Genomic DNA, 19,326 nt, shown 5'->3' with positions numbered 1-19,326 from the left:
ACATCACTGGGAAGTTTGGTTTAGGGCTGCTCTCTGGAACAATTGACATCAGGACTCTTTCCCTCCATCATACATCTTAGCTTAGGTGATTTCTTTGCTCTCTCTTGCTGTAGGAAAGCTTTCTCTATGTGATTCAGTAGATAACCCTAGATAGTTTTGCTTATAATCAAAGATAAGGGCCCTTTCTTATTCAAAATCCAGATTTAAAACACCCTGGGAAAGTATACTAATTGAACCACCTTGTGTTGAATGATATTGCCTGGTCAGGGCAAAAATGTGTCTAATTGCCTAGGCTTACATGAGGACAGAGAAGGGTGTTAAGATTGGCAGGCTCACAGCCAGGATCACATGATTAGAGAGTGGTAAGAGAAGCTACCTAAGGGATGGGATGCCAGGTTGCCTAAACCCACAGACAGCTACTACTAGCATCTTCCTTTCTTTCTTTCTTCCTTCCTTCCTGCCTTCTTTCCCTCCTTTTTCTTTCTTACTCCTTTCTTTTTCTCTCTTTCTTTCTTCTTTCCCTCCTTTTCTGCTTCCTTTCTTCTTTCTTTTCTTCTTCCTTCCTTCCTTCTTTCCTTCTTTCTTTCTTTCCTTCTTTCTTTCTTTCTTTCTTTCTTTCTTTCTTTCTTTCTTTCTTTCTTTCCTTCTTTCTTTCCTTCTTTCTTTCTTTCTTTCCTTCTTTCTTTCTTTCTTTCTTTCTTTCTTTCTTTCTTTCTTTCTTTCTTTCTTTCTTTCTTTCTTTCTTTCTTTCTTTCTTTCTTTCTTTCTTTCCTTCTTTCTTTTTTTCTCTCCCTTCCTTCCTTCCCTGTTTTCCCTTCCTCCCTTCCTTCCTTCCTTCCTTCCTTCCTTCCTTCCTTCCTTCCTTCCTTCCTTCCTTCCTTCCTACCTTCTCTCTCTCTCTCCCCCCCCCCTTCTCTCTCTCCCTGTCCCTCTCCTTCTTCAGTGCTGGGGTTTGAACTCAGAGCCTCCTGCTTGCTAGGCTATACTCAACACTTGAGCCACACCTCCAGCCCACATTGTTTTTATTTTCTAGTGCTTTTCCAAAGCTTAGAAATTAGTTTCCATCATTATCAAAAGGTTTCTAATCAGTTCATTAAGCTGATTATTCAGTCAAATTAAGTTAACAGTTTCTTTTTCAATCCTTCCTAAATGAGTTTGTATGTGTAAACACAAGACGGCTAGGTCCTAAGACATTTTTTTTGGAAGTAAAAACAAAATGATTTTTTTCTGATTAGGTTTCAAGCCAAGATAGAGAAAAGGATAATGAGTTATTTTATTTATTTAAAATATTTATGTAATTAAAGTTATTTAAATCACCCTTTCCTCCTGGAATTATTTTGATTGATAACTTTTTTTGGGTGGTACTGGGGTTTGAACTCAGGTCTTCATGCTTGCTGTAGAGATGCTCTACCACTTGAGCTACTCCACCAGCCACATTTAGATAACTTCTTAATCTTCCACTTTAAACTGCAAGCACATTCAACTTCAGGCTTCTCTTCTAATATCTAATTTCTGCTGTTTTTTATGACTACTTTTAGATGTATGCATTGAAGTAAGAACTTCCTTGGAAACTCTAAAGTGGTAGTATTTGCCTTCAATGTCCTCTTATTTTTCATACTGGATTTTTTGCTTACCTGCCTGCATGCCTGCCCTTTCTTTTGAGTTCCTTTCTATGTCTATCAAAATCTGCTATCACAGAAACACCTTGGAGCAGGCATGTCAGTCCAGTTTGGCTTTGCCTAATGTTTTTGACTACCAAGGGCATTTACAAAGAAATTTACTAAATTTTGTGGAATAAAAGGCTGAGTCATAGATAAGGAATTTTGGGGATACAGTCAACAGCAAGGACATGTTTTAGGTTGAGGGAAAATTTTATCCTGACCCTGAATTCCCCCTGCATCTAGATATTTGTTTACTCTATTCAGTTTTGAAACCATATTTAGTTACAGCTTTCGTCTGTCTTTGTAGAGCACTCTCCCCAGATCATGGCCCAGTCAATCCAAATGCCTTTAACTGACTCTATAGGGCAGTGATTTTTAAGACTGTTTGAATATTAGAAGACTTCTTTCCTACATTAAAAGTACCCCGGGCTTCAAGCCAGGAGAGCTACCTTCTAACAAGCCTTAGTTTAACCAGGAGATTTTGTGACCCTAGATTCTTATTCACTTATTCTTTAGGGTCTCAAGTTAACTTATTTATAAAATATAGTTGGATAAAATAATGCTTAGAGAATTTCTAAGGTTTTATTCTAACTCATAAGCTTTTTGGAGTCCCCACTTACTTATTTTTTGGAGTCTCCATTTATTTAAAGTATTCATCTAATGGAAATGCTACTATCTCTTCCTAAAGATATTATGAGCATAAAATCATGCAATGTATGTAAAAAGCCAGCCTAGAGCAAATGTTCAACAAACAGCAGTGATAATGTTTATAGCTATTAATTATTCTACCACGTAGCTCTTGTAGCTTGGTATTTATGGGTTGATTTTGTGTTCTGTTTTCCTTGTTGGTAATAGCAGTCTTATCATCCGAACATATATGTAGAGACCCTACAGACACACATTCAAAGAGCACTTGCCATGTGATACCTATGTGATATTATTGTAACATTTCCCATGGGCCAAAATGCCTACAGTCCTTTAGAATTTGAGGAGAATGTTTTATTATATCATATATGGCAACTACATTACAAAGAAGCTGCCCGTCCTCATATTGTAGTCATAATTTTATTTATGATGCTATCACAGTTTTCTTTCATTGAACATAGATAGATTGAGCTCACATTCTTCTCATCACTGTGTCTTTGGATACCACTGGCTTCTTGTCTGGTGACTTCCTTGCATATTCAAGCAAGTGCCACCCACAGGTGGCTGGTCTTCCCTGCTCTGCGAGTGTCCTTCTGGAGATTTTTACTGGAAACTGTCACATGAACAGATGTGATGTCTTATGGGAATTTCCTGTATTGTTCTGTGATCTCTTAGGGAATGTCCTGTATATGTTTCCTGTGATCTCTTAAGGGAATTCCTGTGTTGTAGGACTTTCAGGATTTTGAGGTAGCTTCCACATCTGAGCTTCAGTTAGCTCATGTATAAAATTAGGGTGGTAGTTATGTCTCACAGAGCAGCTGGCATAAGGATAATAAATGCTTAGACAGCTTAGCACATAATAGGACATTAAGGCTTTTCTTCTAGACTCAATACCTGGCATATATGAATGGATATCTTTTTCTGCTCACAAACCTTCTATGGCTCCTTATTTCATGAAAGATTGAGAATCAGCTCTCCACACTTAACCCAGTCTTTCTTTCCTGGGTCTCTTTGGCCATTGTGGTGCCAGCTACATTGGGTACTTGCCATTTCTCAAAGAAACCTGCCTGTTCCTGCCTTCATGTCTTGACTTATTTTGTTTCCTCTTCATTTAAAAGTCTTCTCTTCCATCTCTAGCTATAAAACTCTCAAGGCAGAACACAGATTCAGTTGCTTCCTTTCCTCATTTCCACAGGGAAAAAAGGTCTGAGCCTCCTCTACACACCACTAGGGTTTCAGTTCTATCTACCTCATTCATCAAATCACTCAACAAATATTGATTAAGGATTTATTTATGTGCCAGGCATTGTTCTGGGAGTAAACAAGGTCACTGGCTTCTGAATGTGTAGCCTAGATGGAGGAGGGGTATACAATAAGGGAGTAAACAAGATATTATTAGATGGTGATGAGTAATGTATGAGGGAGTGACTTCAGACCTAGTTCAGAGAGGGTGCAAAGGAAATGCTGTTCTTGGTTGGAGATATTTGAGTTCAGATATGAATGATGAAGAGCTAGCCTTGCAAAGATCTGGGTGAGAAGATTCTAAGTTGAGGAAACAGCAGGAGCTGGGATGCTCAAGTGACTAGGCCTCACATGTTTGAGGAATGGGATGGAAGCTGGTGTAGCTGAAAATAGTGACCAGAGGGAGAGAGGTATTGATCTTCATGTGACTAGAGCTCCTGTTTTGGAGACTGGATGGGAAATGGTGATGGCACGTGGAAATTGACCCAGGCTCTCACCCTTTTTTTTCTATCTGTTGCTAACCACCTGTGAATTTTTTTATTTTACCTTTCTCACTGTCATTCTCTGAGAAACAGGACTATCATTTATCTCTTTTTTCTTCATGACCTCTACCTGTGGGCATGGGAGCACATTACTTATGTTTGTTAGAAGGATGAGTGTATTGTATTCTGGTATAAAATGAAGCTTATCCATTCTCTTGTGGGAAAGGTAGAACCCACCTGTGGATCTCTGAACTGATTCTGATAGCAGAGTCACCTGTAAAAAGAGGGCAGGGAGACTGAGCAGACCACAAACTGTATCTGCAAGCAGAGCCCCCTGCCATTTCCTGTGCTATGTTGTTAGCTCTGTCTGCTTTCCTGATTGAATACCCAGCCTTATCTTCTCTGTTTTGCCTAGTTGATGCCATGGGACAAACTCTTCCGACGACCTCAGCTTAATTCCCTAAACTCATGGAACTGTAATCTTCTCTAAGAGTTCACTCAACTTCAGATCCTTGTCCCTTTCCTATTCCTATTTTCTTGCCATCATTTATACCCCAAGGTACTATTTGGATATTATAATTATAGAAGACATGGTTTCTCAATCTTAGCACCACTGGCAACTTGGACAGCATAATTCTCTGGTTGAGGGAGGGCTGTTCTATGCATTATAGGGTGGTCAGAAGCATCCCTGGTCTCTATTCACTAAATGCCAATGATATCTCCTTCCTTAGCTGTGAAAACCTAAAATGTGTCCAGATGTTACCAAATTTTGTTACCATAAATGGCTGAGAACCATTTATGATATATAGCTACAAACAAGAGAGGTCTTAGAGACTGGTTGATTTATTATCTTTCCCTCATTTCACAATTGAGGACACCAAAGCTTAGAGTAGTGAAATGAGTTGCTTAAGCTCACACAGCAAACTGTTCGTAATGCTAGTTAGTACTTCATATCTTTTAAATCTCAGTCTGGTGCTTTCTTTAGCTTGATGAAATCTCCTCAAGTAGTGGAAAGGCTGTAACCTTGGAGAGACAGATTTGTATTAGAATCTAGTCCAAGCAGTTAGTTAGATACATGACTTTCCTTAGTTTCTTTGAGTTTCCCTTTCCTCTCATAAGGGTGATAAATTGCTGTCTTGCAAAGGTGTTTTGAGAACCAAAGGAGATGCATTTGAAACCCTAGCATCCTAATAGTATGCAGTTTGTCCTGAGAAATGCTGGTTCTCATTTCTTGGCATATTATAAAAGTGGCAAACATAGAATTGAAGAGGAGGAGTTAGAGTTGTCACCAGTAAGACTCTGAGTGCCCATGGAAGATGAGACTGATTGCTTTCTAGTGAACTATGTTAAAAAATGCAAGTGGTGGGTTTTGGTGTCTATAATGGAAACAGCCACATAGCTTTCCGGTTTGGAAAATAACTGGCTGTGTTGTAGGCTGACTCATTTGACAAAGTTGTTTTTTTCCCCTTTCCTGAGAAGATATCCATGTGATGATTATCTTATCTCAAATGTCCTGTGTTTCTCCTTTTCTTGGCAGAAAGTTATGTTATTACAAACATGACTAAAGGGCAAAGGAGCATTTAGAGATGAAGTTGGGGAGTATGTCTTTTCTTTTTCATGTATCAGGTGAACATGATGGCATTTTATCCTTTAGGACCATGGAATGTTTTTTGTTGTTGTTGCTATTGTTTTGTAATGCTGGGAACTGTATTCAGCCTTGCACATGCTAAGCAAGCATACTACCACTGAGCTACAGATACATTCCCAAGCCAGGACCATGGAAATTTGATATCCTGGGCTGTCTTGTCCAGTCCAGGCTCTTACTTAATGGGAATTCAAGATAGAATGTCATGAGATACTGTTTAGAGTTCTAATACTGGCCAGCTTTTCATCTTTGTGCTTTCACAAGAAACCCAGTTTCTTTGCTCCAACAGTTTCAAAAGGAAGGGAAAAGCAAAAGGAAGGAGGAAAAGGAAGGGGAAAGCACACCAACAAGGTGGGTTTCCATCAGGGGTTTTGGTGTTGGCCCAGCCATGAACAAATAATCTTAAAATAGTGCTTTGGAATTTTCAATCACTTTCTTTCAGTTTCCACTTTGGTTGGACATTATAATCACCTGGGAATTCAAAACAAAACAACCTAAACCACCACCACCACCACCACTCCCAACAATAAACCATATATGGCCCGTACTTCATCTCATACCAGCTAAATCTAGAGATGCATCTTGAACACTGGTGACTTTATAAAATTTCTCTAGTTAATTACAGTGCATTCAGGGTTGAGAATCACTGCATATTTGGAGACAAGATGTCCATTGTTTTGTAGTACTGGGGATTGAACCCAGGGCCTCACATGTTCATTTCTTTGATGAATAAAATGAGGCTCAGGGTAGTTCAGTTCATTTCTTGTACATATTGAAAGGGAGACCTGGGAGGACATGGCAGAAATAGTAAACCCTAGTTCACTGCCCTTTCCTTTATTGTTTCTCTATCTATTAGGTGACCTTGAGGAAGCAGTTTCTTGAAGAATTCTACTTTTCTTTTTTGTAAATGAGGAAATGAACAGAACTTCATAGAAATTCTTTCATAGAGAGCACATTAGAGTTGGTAAGGAACAAGCCTACCACCTTGTCTCTTATTTAAGAAAAGTTTTTATATTATTTCAGTGAAAGCTATTCATGCCCACTGTGCAGAGCCTTGCTGATCCCATCTTAGTATCTATCAGAGTGTCATTGACCAGATAACCTGCAGAGTGGGTATGTAAAAGATTTAAGAGAAAGCACTGACTGACCTTGACTTCTTTACCCCTTACTGTCTTCTACTTGCTATATAGACAACATCAAAGTAATGGTCTTGTGAATTCTAGGAATATGTGATAGAAGAAAAATCAGGGAATATATACTTCAACTCTCACATAGACAGCACCTCCTTGACAAGGACTTGTCTTAATTTCAAGTTTAATTCTTCTATGGGGTTACTTTGGTCATTACTTGATCCTAAATCTGTTACCCTGTAACTTACAGAATTGACCCTGGACTTGCCCACACAGAAAAATCTTGCTTCTTTCTCCCCATGATGGATAAACCTGAAGATCTGTCTCCAGACAGAATCAACTATTGTTTGTGGGACCTGGTCTTCAATCCCCTAACTTGCTTGCTGCTTTCTAGCCTAGCTCTACTTTAAAGATGCTAAAAGTGGGTCTCTTCCTCCATCTACACTATTTGCAATCTCATACCCCATAGACTGGCTTTCCGAAGGAGATGGCAGGTATAGCTTTAACCAATCTATTTTCAGGTAAGTACAGAAGAACTTACCTGGCATTTTCTTGGCCACCACTCATCATGATCTGATTAGCAATGAGATGGACAGTTGGGGATATAAAGTCTTTGTTTTCAGGCAAATCCTGGTTCTGTCACACAATTGTGAGCAAGTTATAATTTCTTTAAGTCTCAGATTCCCCTATTCAGAAGGCCAGCATCATGATACAGAAGGTATGAAATATGCTTAATATAGTCATGAAAATATACAGGATAGCCTGTGCTATTATAGCAATTATCATCATTACCCAAACAGGGTCAGTTTGCTCTGCTTGTCTGCTGGTGTTCAGCACTTCTTTACCCAGGAGCACCCTAGGTGCTGCCAGGTGACTGCAGGTGGGTGTGAACTGATTGGAGCTTCACACAAGCCTGCTAGTTTCTCTACCTGCTCCCATCCCTTTTCAGTTACAGTAGTTTCTACTGTTAAAGCTTCCTTTATTTGTCTTAGACTTTTGACTCTTATAAATATGCAAAGTTCCTTGGGAAAGAAAATAAATGCTGTTCTTAATCACCAATATCTAAGTATCAACAGATGGGAATCTGTTTTATAGAAAGTCCATTTTACTTAAAGGAAAATAAAAGCTTTCTACAAGAAATGGGGTCACAGGACCAAGATTATCTACTAATAAGATTATCTACTAATAAGCCCAATCTGTATTTGGTTTTTGCTGTGACTTTGTGGACATACCTGGACTCTAGTTTGGGGGTGTTTGGGAGACAGTCCCTGTGAGCCTACCAGTTTCCTAGATGTACTGTGATAGCTCCAAGTCAAAACCCAGCTCTTGATGAGATTGTTACTGTGAGCTCTGAATGCCACACACCTCTCTTTGTATTTTTATTTTTAATCCTATTTGGATGAATAACTCTAACTGAAAGACTTGAGAGCTGTTTGTGAGTTAGGCACAATGTTCACCATCAAAAGCCTACTAGTCTTAGACCAAGCAATAAGAAAATAATGATCTTTACAGCCCTGGCTTCAGAAATGGCACAAAAATGGAATGGACAAAAATGAAAAGTAGATAATGGATCCACAGTGATTTAATTCTCGGTGATATTTTCATTTTATGCAAATACTAAAAGAAAAAAAACCCTGCCTATTTGAAAGTAAAACAGGAACCAAAAAAATTTAGTGATTGATCAAGCAAGAATCCTTTCACAAAACAAATATAGATGTTAAATAAAAAGCCCAGGTACCAAACAGCAAAATTTAATGAAAGCCAGAACTGTTAAGTATGGATTCCTGTTGAGAAAAATGTCAGTCTCTTTCAGAGTTTCCCATTGCTCTATTTTTAAGAAAAGTGTAGTAAAAATACATAATACAAGTTTTTTTCTTGCTTTTGTTTTCCCTTCACCCATCCACTGACGGATAGCATCTTCTGCTGGAGTCTTGGACCCCTGCATAATATAGATCTTCTTTCCTAGCATGGACAGTCTCAGTCTTTCCCTATCAGATCATGTTACTGGTAGGCTCAGTGACTGGAGAGCATCTTGCCAGACCAAAGGCAAAAGGTCTTTGAAGCATGTTGATGATAGAGGAATATTTCCAACTCTTCCGAAATGCAGACCCCCTAATAGTGGATCACATCAGATTCTACAGTGATAGGCTATGGGCTAAGAAAAGTCTGGTTTGGGGGCAGAGGGTGGGGAGACATAGCTGACAGTAATAAAAAGTCATAATCCATCTTGAGGGTGCTGCTTTGCATACCATGCCCACATTAAGACATGAGAAACTGAATAACACTTGAGTCGAAAGGGTGAAGAATTGATTTTGGAATGGTTCTCTGCTATGGACCATGAAAGGAGAATGAAAGAGACATAGAGATAGTGGGTGTTCACTGAGAGAATCCACTGAAAAAGCCAATCATAATGCATCTACTCCTAGGCAGGCTCCAATATTTTTGGCTTGTCAATTGCTAATGATAACCCCTAGCAGAGAAGATTGGATAGCATAGGGGGACAAGGGAACAAGCCAAAACACAGTTATCAATAAAAGCTTATGACATGTGGCACTCACTGATTCATGCACCTAGGAGAGTAGATGTTGGAGAAATGGAAGCCAATTGTACCAAGAAGGAATGTTGGGGTCTCCAAGAAAGCTATATGACAGGGACTCCCACTTCCAACCCAAGTTGCAGTCAGTCTGAGCTTCTCTCCATGAGCCTGGTCACTACTCCAGTCTTACTTTACTTCAGCTTGGTAGTCATAGTCATGGGTGTAATGATTCTGCCCATTGGAATACAATGGCCTCTTTCTATCTCAGCCAGGGGAAGGTCACTGTCCTTAGGTTTGAAGTTAGAGTTAGTGATCTTAAGGTCCCCAATATCATTATTAACTTAATGAATCACACTTTCTTTCTTCAAATAATTCAACCTTGGATGGCTTTCTTTCTAAAGATGACAGAACATTATCTCATCACATGCTAAAAGCAACATTTTATATTAATATAAGATCCCAAGTTCTCTGCATCAGCATATTTGGTCTCTCAAGCCTGGGACAGGGCACAGTGGTGGACATCTGTATTGCATGTGGACTTTGACAAAGCTTCCATTTCCAAAATTCTTCCATCACCTTTCTTTTGAACTTAGCTTAAATAGCATTTCCCCTCATAAAAGAAGCTCCACAGAGAGCGTCTACTCCACAGTGGGGTTCCTGTCAGATGGATGACGTCTCCCTAGCTGTCAGCTCTTCTCTAGGTTCTACTTGGTTCAGGAGGCCAATTGCCCTTTAGCCTTCACACTGCCTTTGAGCCTGAGCATAGGAGAAGAATCTACTTCTCGGTGCTGAGGTTGACTGAAGAAATGCACCATACCGCCCATGGCCCATGGAATGGAATGGCTTCCACACATCAAAGGAAGCTTTTTTTTTTTCTGAGCAGCAGCAACTTCACAAGTCTTCCAACTGCACCTTGGCCCTTGCCCTCTCTATCACCCTCCCATTTTGAGTTGTTTTTCACATGTATTCTTGACTGAATCAGTGCTTAAAGAGTGGTCCAGTTTCCACCTGGGGAAGGCAGCCCAATTCTCCAGCAACATCTTCTCCCTCCAAGGCTTGGGGCCAAGAAGTGGAAGTTAACACGGAGAGCCCCATGAAGAGTTAGTTTGAGAGTTGCTTTATTCCTTTCCTTGCTTGTAAGGTGGAATGAATCTTAAGCCTCCAATCTAAAAACTGAAGAGGGATGGATAGGGGGTTGGGAATGAGAAGTGAGGAGAAGGAAGGAGCGTAACAAAACCTGCAAACCATAAGTATTAGTAAGAAAAAAAATTGCACACGCTAAGACACATTAACAACTGAATTAAAAGAAAACAGTTCAGTTTCTTCATTAGTGTTCCAAGTGACTCTGTTTTCAGAGACAGAAACTTCATTAGACAGGATTATTCTCCCCTTATTGCAGTACAGTGTTATTTATCATCCTTACTTAGCAAACGTAAAAAGGTGAAAGAACATCAAAAAAGGAAAAAGAACAGCAAAATGTTTTTTTTAAATTCTTTAGGAAAATCTGTTGAATTGTCCTTGTGGTTGGTGGCGGGTGGCATTTCATTGTTGTTTTTGGCACTGAAGGGTTTGGGATGGGCTGGGGGAGCCTGAGTCTGCTCCCCACGGGGTTTCTGTCTGCTCCAGTTACAATCCTGTGGCTCCCAGTGGCATCCCTGAACTGTGGCTCATGCACGGAATTGACTGCATGGACTTGGGGAAGTCATGGCTGACAACCCTGCCATTCTCTCCACTGCCACTGCCGCTGGCTCCTGCCCCGCTGTTTCTGGGGAGGGTCGATGTCCGTATGGCTTCATTGATGGATTGCTGTGGAATCAAGCAGAAACCCTTTTCAGAAGGACCGGGGGTTCTTCCCCAGGTCCTTGACAATGATTGGCAAGGGGAAGGAGTCAAGACTAGACTTAAAATATAACCCCAAATCTCCTCCTCCCAACCAACTCCCTTTACTGTTTTCTAGTGCTGGGCTTTACTTTCCATGCAATCACAAAACAGTCATGTGACTGGTTCTGGGCAAATCTTACTCTCGCTAGGTGTCAAGTTTAATGCTTAATGGAGTGTGTTAGACTGGGTGAGATCTAAGATCCTTTCTGGTTCTTCTGTTCTATAATTCCTATAGGCAGAATATATCCTTAGTATTGTTGATGATGATAAATATAGCAATACAATCAAGTAGAAAACCTCCCTGAGAATGAGGTTTAGGAAATTTGTCTTCTAGTTCTGGTTCTAATACCAACTCATCAACTAGTTGTGTGATCTTGTGCATACCTCCTTACTTTTTTTTTTATACCTTAAAATCTCCATGTCTATAAAACATAGTCATCTAGGCATCTACTGACTTTTTTTCCTCTTTTTATATTTCTCCTTCCCTCTCTCCTTCCCTCCTTATACTACACCAATTACTCCCTCCCTCCCTCCCTCCCTCCCTTCTTTCTTTCCTTCCTTCCTTCCTCCTTTCTTCTTTCTTAGCAAGAATGGTACTACTGCATGAAAAATGCTTTAAAATGATGAAAGAAACTGAGAATATATTATTGTTAGGTTCAAATGAAAAACTACCTGATTTTCTTAAAAAAAAAATCCTACCTCTAGCACCATGTTTTAAGGGAATGTAGGCCTCATTTGAATAAGACAATATGCAAAATATAATTGGGAGGGAGCATGTGCTAAAGAAAATGAGGTGCATTTCCAAAATTATTGTCTGTGTGTCAAATGCTTCCCGTCAGCCTGTATAACCTGCACTTCTAGACTGATACATCAGATCAGTGCAATTAACCTTATGGTTTCTAGAGTGTTGGGATTCTAGATCTGAAAAGGATCCTTTTCAACATTCACCCAGAACCAGAGTTCAGTGGATTATTTAAGACCATGAGCTAGGTTCAGAATCATACACTATTGGACAAGAGGAAGTGTTCAGATTTCTTTTGGAGAAAGAAACTTTATGACATTAAACTGCAACTCTTATATCTTCCTAACTTCCCATTAAGAAACAATCAGAATTTTTGAGGCAGTGTTTAGTTTCTTGGTAGGCAGGAATCAACATAAAGGAGAAGTGTTGTCTTTGGGTAAAAGATTTCTTTCTATAAGACCAACTTACTCATCCTTCAAGCTTATTCTGTTCTAGCCTTCTTTTTTTTTAATTGTTTATACATTTATTCATATGTGTATATATTGTTTGGACCATCTCTCCCCCCTGCCCCCTGCCCCCTTCTTTTCCTCCCCACCCCCCTCACTTCCAGGCAGAACCTGTTCTGCCCTCTTCTCTAATTTTGTAAGAGATAATAAGAAAGACATAGCATTTTTGCTAGTTTGAGATAAAGATAGCTATGCAGACAGATTGCTAGCATTGCTTCCATGTATATGTGTATTACAACCTGAATTGGTTCGTCTCTACCAGACTTCCTCACTACTTCCTGGTTACCTTCCTACAGTGACCTCTGTCAGTTTAAGATTACTGTATTAGCTCCTCTACAGTGGACACATCAAACACTTTCAAGTTTTGGGTTTCCTACTTTTCCCTATTCCTCCTGTACACTTTCTCCCCTTAACGTGTGACCCATGTCCAATAATATTACTGCATTTGTTTTAGTTCTAAAGTCTGCATATGAGGGAGAACATATGATTTTTGGCCTTCTGAGCCTGGCTAACTTTGCTTAAGATGGTGGTCTCCAGTTCAATCCATTTACTTGCAAATGATAAGATATCATTATTCTTTGTGGTGTTCTAGCCTTTTTGAAGCTTTTCTATACTATACCAACTGCCTGCAAGCGCTGACCCCTCTCATTTAGTGCTAATGTATCAGTATTCTTTTGTATTAGTTCTGCTTCATGTGTGTAAGTTTTATCTTTTTAAAGACAACTAGCTGTTTTAAAGACAACTAGCTGTTTAAAGGAAGGCAAGGGCTATGTCTTCTCAATCCTTGGCTATCCCCAGTGTGATTAGCATGCAGTTAGATTTTTACTATAAAGTATTCTTGAATTTCTCTAAGAAAAGTCAACAACTTAGGACCATGTCAAAATGTCATTTCCTCACTGCATATCGCCATGATTCCAGTGACACAGAGAAATCAGTCAATCTACTGTGGCCAGCCAGAGATAAACAAGGTAGTTTTGATCTATTTTTTCCTATTCTTTTATTACTGGAAATTTCAACAGTGTTTTAAAATGGTCTTTCTTTTTAAAATCATGATTCAGATAAATTTACTGCATATGATGATTCACCCACACTGATTCTGTCTTCTCCTCAGACCCTGGGACTTGAAGTATTTACATTTCCCCTTGGCAGTCTTCCACCAAAGAGGAAGTATGACTAGAATTGCATTATTTTAAGTCAAAGGCCAAATGAATACAACTGTGATGCCACATGGGGGGAAATGTGAGCTAAAAACATGAATAAGTACTTACTTATTCTTACCTACAAAAATGATGGAAAAACCCATTTGATTTGTGTGAGAGGGAAATATGGAACTTTTTATAGTACAGCTTGGAATGTCTATCCTTCATGATTTTTCTCTGCCACATTCCTTTACTTAAAAAAAAAGTTTCAATTCCAAGTACTATCTCCCAGACAGTTTAAAGTTCACACAGATAGCCTTGGACTTTGCTCCTCAAAAGCTCAAACACCCCTATATTTCATTTGTAGTTGGTGAAACTTGATGAATTTACCTTAAAGGACAAGCTTAGTGGCACAATCAATGTTGGTGCTTATCAAAGTCTGAGATAGCTGAGCTACGCATGTAACTAAAAACCTCAAGTCACATCACTGGGACTGGTTTTCATGGAAGCTGAGGGCTTCTCAGAAGCCAGTAACTCCATACTGCTCACAGGTGGGTACTGCCTCTCACTGGCTTCCTTTCTAATACGTTTAGGGAATCTCAGGAGAAGAGATAAATAGAGTCAAGACTTTAGAATGGAAAGCAGTGCTAAAAGTCAAGTAGTTCACTAGTTATCAAACTTCATTGGCTTCGGAAGTACTGGGTGCTTTGAGGAAAAAACTCTGATGCTTGAATCCTACCTCACAGATGCTGGTTTAATAGGTATGACTTGTGGCCTGGGCACCTGGAGTTTTAAAAACCTACCAGGTGAGTCTAAAGTATAAACACAGTTGAACTGATCTAGTTTCTCCCACTCACTTTAAGAAAGTGACTTATACATATGGCTGTCTTGCTTAAGACAATATCTGACTTCATGACAGACCTTCTAAATATGGTTTTTCCTGTCCTGCACAGCTAAGCTGTCATTAGTTACAACAATTCCTGCCCTTGCCTTTGAGAAATGTGGTACTTTTTCATCCTCCCTTGATATAGCTGCCATTCTTACAGTTCATCCTCATAGTTGCTATTGTTTTGAAACTGACACTTAGGGAAAGAAAGAAGCGCAAGTGAAAAAGTGAATCTTAAAAGTCCTCCAAATTGACTCTTCAGGGATTCATTTCTCTTGCAGTGATCATATCCTAACCTCTCCATCTCTTGCTTTGTTAATAAAAAGCCACCCAGCCTCTGCATGTCATAGAGCATCCTAATAAAAGCTCAAACCTCAGTAATGACCTCATCCAGGCATGTGTGCAAAGAACTAGAGTGACCACCTGCCACAGAGGATGCTCCGCCTGCATTATCAAGTCTCTCAGCTGCTCATTAATTACAGGGAAATGTATAAGCCCTCAATTGTTGTTGCTTAAACACGTCCCATATTAGCACAGCCGCATGTAATTTTGAAAGATCAGTGCTTCTCCTGGGGGGTGGGAGAGGCTGGGAATTATTTGTATGTGGGAGCAAGTTGGTGAATAATAAAGACTCTGGTTGTCTCTAATGTTAATTAGGGATGAAGATTGTAGTCCATTTTCCCTGACAGAGGAAAAGGGTGAGTATTGACACTTTATTCAATTCACAATATGCCTTAGGTTATATATTTTTGCTATTCTATCAGAATTTAAATTATACTCAAATGTTGTGGGCTGACTGAAATCCTTTTGAGTCCCCAGCTCTCATATGCTACTTTCCCCTATCTTTCTATGTCCTAGTCTCCCTGGTTTTCTTCCCATTTCTGGGCAAAAGTTTTAGGGTTTAGACATTTGGCCCTTATGCATCCTTTGCTGGCAACTTTCCCTTGGTTGATTCCTTTCTTACTTCAGCTCTGTTGAATATCATTTTTCTCAGGAAGCTATTCTGATGGCCCTGACCCCATTCTCCTGTCAGTATAGGCCTCTGCTCTATATTTGATAGCACTGGGCATTTTTCTCCATAATATCCTTGAGCAGGCAAATGTTTGCTTATTTTCCATCTTCTCCATCAAACTCTGAGCTTCCTGAGAAGGGAAGCTGCATGTGGTTTGCTCCTGACTGTGTCTGCAACACTGAATATTACTTAACATACAATGGTGCTCAGTACTTCTATGTGGAGGGGACATTCCTGTGACACTTGTATGTTCTGTTCATCAAAGAGGAAGGAGTCTCAAGAATGCCCAGCAGAGAGTATATTCTGTAGTTCACCTTGACAACTAGATCAGGGAAATCTAAGAATGGTGATATATTTTGTTTGTCTTTGTGACTGGAACTTGAGAGCCACATGGAAAGTGCTTAAAAATGGTCAGTTGCCATGTAGTTGGAGCAGGAGAGAGAAATTTAGAAGTATTGTGGCTAGTACCAAAAGCCTGGGCTTTGTGGAGGCCGTGCTGACATCTAATTCTTATCCCTCCAGCACCTAACTTGTGTGACCTCTCTAGGGCAAGCTCCTACCGTCTCCAAATCTCTATTTATTCATCTGTAGACTTGCAAAAGCAACACATTACATAGTTAATAAAAATGTATTGAAAACACTAAACTAAAAGTCACTAAAAGTATTCCCTTCTTCCCTTCTTTTCCTTTACTTCTTGCCCTTCTTTTCCCTTTAACATACACTTTTCTAGTCCCTCCTTCATCCAAGAGGAGTAGGAAAGAGTTCTTTAAACCCTATTGAGACATGAGGGGTGACCCTGCACTAGTTTAGGGGGTTGAGGCCTTTAGAATTGGCCAAATGCTGTGATAAAGGAAGGAAACAGGAGACTTTCGTGCCAATGGCCTTTGTTGCAATTGATTTGCAACTCTGTGAGATTAAGGGCTGTACTTTTGAAGAGAGCTAATTGCTTTTGGAAAAGGCAAAGCACAGAGTATAATGCAAAGCTGGAAAGTCAGAAACAAATTGCATGCTACTTACCTCTTTTGGATAAGAGGAATGGATAGAGCTTCTAATATTTAGGCCTGGGTTGATCAATAAAGTACCTTTTCTTATGTTTGTTAAGAGACTTGCTTTGGGACATAAAATATGATCTATTTTGAAAGAAGTTCCACAGGCTGCTGAGAAGAATTACATTATGCTATTGCTGGGTGGAATACTCTGTAGATGTCTGTCAGGTCCATTTGATCTATGATGTCATTCAATTCAAAAGTGTCTTTGTTGAATTTTGTCTGGATGACCTATCTATTGGTGATAGTGGAGTATTATAGACGACTGTGGTGGAAGGTTCCAAGAGACCCTGCTGGTATCTGAGTGTCTTTGTTGAATTTTGTCTGGATGACCTATCTATTGGTGATAGTGGAGTATTATAGAAGACTGTGGTGGAAGGTTCCAAGAGACCCTGATGGTATCTGAGTGTCTTTGTTGAATTTTGTCTGGATGACCTATCTATTGGTGATAGTGGAGTATTATAGAAGACTGTGGTGGAAGGTTCCAAGAGACCCTGATGGTATCTGAGTGTCTTTGTTGAATTTTGTCTGGATGACCTATCTATTGGTGATAGTGGAGTATTATAGAAGACTGTGGTAGAAGGTTCCAAGAGACCCTGATGGTATCTGAGACATTTAACATCTTCATTGTAAAAGGAAGAGTGATAATATCCACAGGAAACTATGCTATGACTCAGTGGCCCCATCTAAGGATTTTTGTCATCTAAGGATTCTCAAATATTGTATCCTCAATGGTGAAGGTCAGCACCCAACCTGGTACCACCACCTTCAGTGGTTATGGTTAGTGGGAGTTATTATAATCCCAGAAGAAGGTCAGGACATCAAGGTGATTTCCCACTTGGGGCTATCTGGCTTCATCATATTTTATGAGTACAAACAGATGGGACCTTGGATGACATTGTTTGCACTTCCTAGGGTGGATGGTTTTGATGGAGATATTGCTTAACTTAAGAGAAGCTTCCCTCATGCCTTATCTCTTCTTTCAAGAGATTTTTCTCCTCTGGACACAATTCTCCAACAATTTCATTAATACTTATCCTAGGGTGTACAATGTCCAAAAAGAACTCAGACATAGCCTCTTGCCTGAGGGAACTCAGTCTACAAAGTTAAAAAAAAATCTAGCACATGTAATTAGGGATAATAAAAGGGAAGTTTTAAGGAGGATATAGCTGTCCACTAATAATAACTATTAGCATAAATGCTAGTTATCATTGTTATTTATTGAGGGCTTACTGTGGCTTAGGCATTCTGCAATTCTCTTTATACCCATTATTTTATGTAATTCTCACAACCATTTTATAAGGTATGTGCTCCACTGTCTTCATTGTATAAATATGATGATCAGAGAGTTACTAAAACTTGTATAAGATAACATAGTTAAGAAATGGAATAGATGGGATTCATGCCCAGACATTCAGCCTTCAGAGCTTTGTTCCCTAGACAACTAACAGCACTGTGTCATGCGGAGTGATGTGAAGGAGCTTTTGAGACATGGACTGGTCTGGGCTTCTGGTTGGAGCCATGGTCCCTGAGGAAGGTTCAGGTGGATTACAAGTGTTATAGCTCACCTAACTCTTGCTATGGCCCCCTCTTCGCAACTGGATCAGCCTTTCCTTCCTTTGGCAGATTAGATAGGAGAGTCTTTATGCTTATATTTTGGATGGAATAGGCAAAGAAGGTTTTGTTTGGGTTTAGGAGTCCTCACTCTGTCTAGCCAAACTCCTTGGATGTATACACTGGGTTTACTGTCTGAAGCCAATGACTTTGCTGTGATTTGCCTTTTCTAAGAGGACCCTGAAGCAGGTAGGCTGGTCAAAGGTAGGGTGAGGTATTCTTAGGTCTTTTTGTCAAATGCCATGACGCTTTTATGCCTGAATTGTTCCTTGTTCTTCCTAGGGAAGTTGCTTTTTAAATGGGTCCTTTGGGATAGGACACAGGGTGAGGAGGGATCAGCCTGCATAAAGGCCTAAGTGAGATACATACAATGGTTTGGAGCACAGAGGAGGTGAGGGCAAACAGATTGTGAGGGGGGTGTGCTGGGGGTGGTGGGCTGGAGCCATTAGGCAGAAAATGCTGAATGCCAGGACAGATGGTTTTAATGCCAGGACATAAGGGCCTCTCTTTCCTCCCCCACCTCGCCAGTACAGAACAGAATACAGAATTTCTAACCAAAAGAATGCCTAAAGATTTTGTCTCCAAGACTGATCCTGAATGTGTATATAGGATGATGGCCCAAGGCAGGGAGCAAGGGAGGGGCCTATGTTTGTGATGTAATAGTGTATGTACTGAGTTTAGGAGCAATGTTCTGTTGAATAGTGGGCTTCTCAACATTCTAGGAAAACAAATCTTATCAATGGATCTCGTTAGTATAGCCAAGCCAAACAGATAGTCTTCGCCAACATACCAACACTGGCATGTGGTTCAGAGCAACTATACTTCTGTTCCCTTCTCAGTCTGAGTACCACTTGTCCTTCTTAATTTCTGCCTCTTCCTAGAAGCCTTGTCCAATTTCTCCTTCCTCAAAATTCCTATAGGTCTTTCCATCCATACCATAGATTGCCCCAAGTAACTTTTTTGTGCCCATCCTTAGTTGAAGTACAAAGGTGCCACAAGTCACAGGTTATACCTCAGTCCTCACTGTTTCTTCATGGTGCCTTGATAATGTTCACAATTAACTTCCATAAACCCTCACTGAAACAAAATAAGGGGCCTTGGTGGCCATTTAATCCCCAACTTCCACTGGGTCCTTGAATTCATATCCTTGCTAAGAATT

At 39.9% G+C, this 19,326-nt stretch overlaps 1 protein-coding gene across 8 annotated transcripts in view; it reads right to left on the bottom strand.

Annotated features, from left to right (window-relative positions):
- Positions 1–8,540: 8,540 nt before the first annotated feature.
- Positions 8,541–19,326, bottom strand: part of Gria1 (glutamate ionotropic receptor AMPA type subunit 1) — a 348,064-nt gene continuing 337,278 nt past the window's right edge. For 5 of the 8 annotated variants that reach the window (XM_074057051.1, XM_074057053.1, XM_074057052.1 and 2 more), the window contains one exon: positions 8,541–11,168. In XM_074057051.1, coding sequence (XP_073913152.1) covers positions 10,968–11,168 — 201 coding nt within the window. In that variant the 3' untranslated portion in view covers positions 8,541–10,967. The remainder of the gene's footprint in view (positions 11,169–19,326) is intronic. The other 3 variants (XR_012442449.1, XM_074057054.1, XM_074057055.1) reach the window with 1 other exon arrangement.

This window comes from Castor canadensis, chromosome 16, assembly GCF_047511655.1.
Source record: "Castor canadensis chromosome 16, mCasCan1.hap1v2, whole genome shotgun sequence".
Taxonomy (NCBI): Eukaryota; Metazoa; Chordata; class Mammalia; order Rodentia; family Castoridae; genus Castor; species Castor canadensis.
Note: the sequence above shows the minus strand (reverse complement) of the source record. Positions and strands in the feature narration are given on the sequence as shown.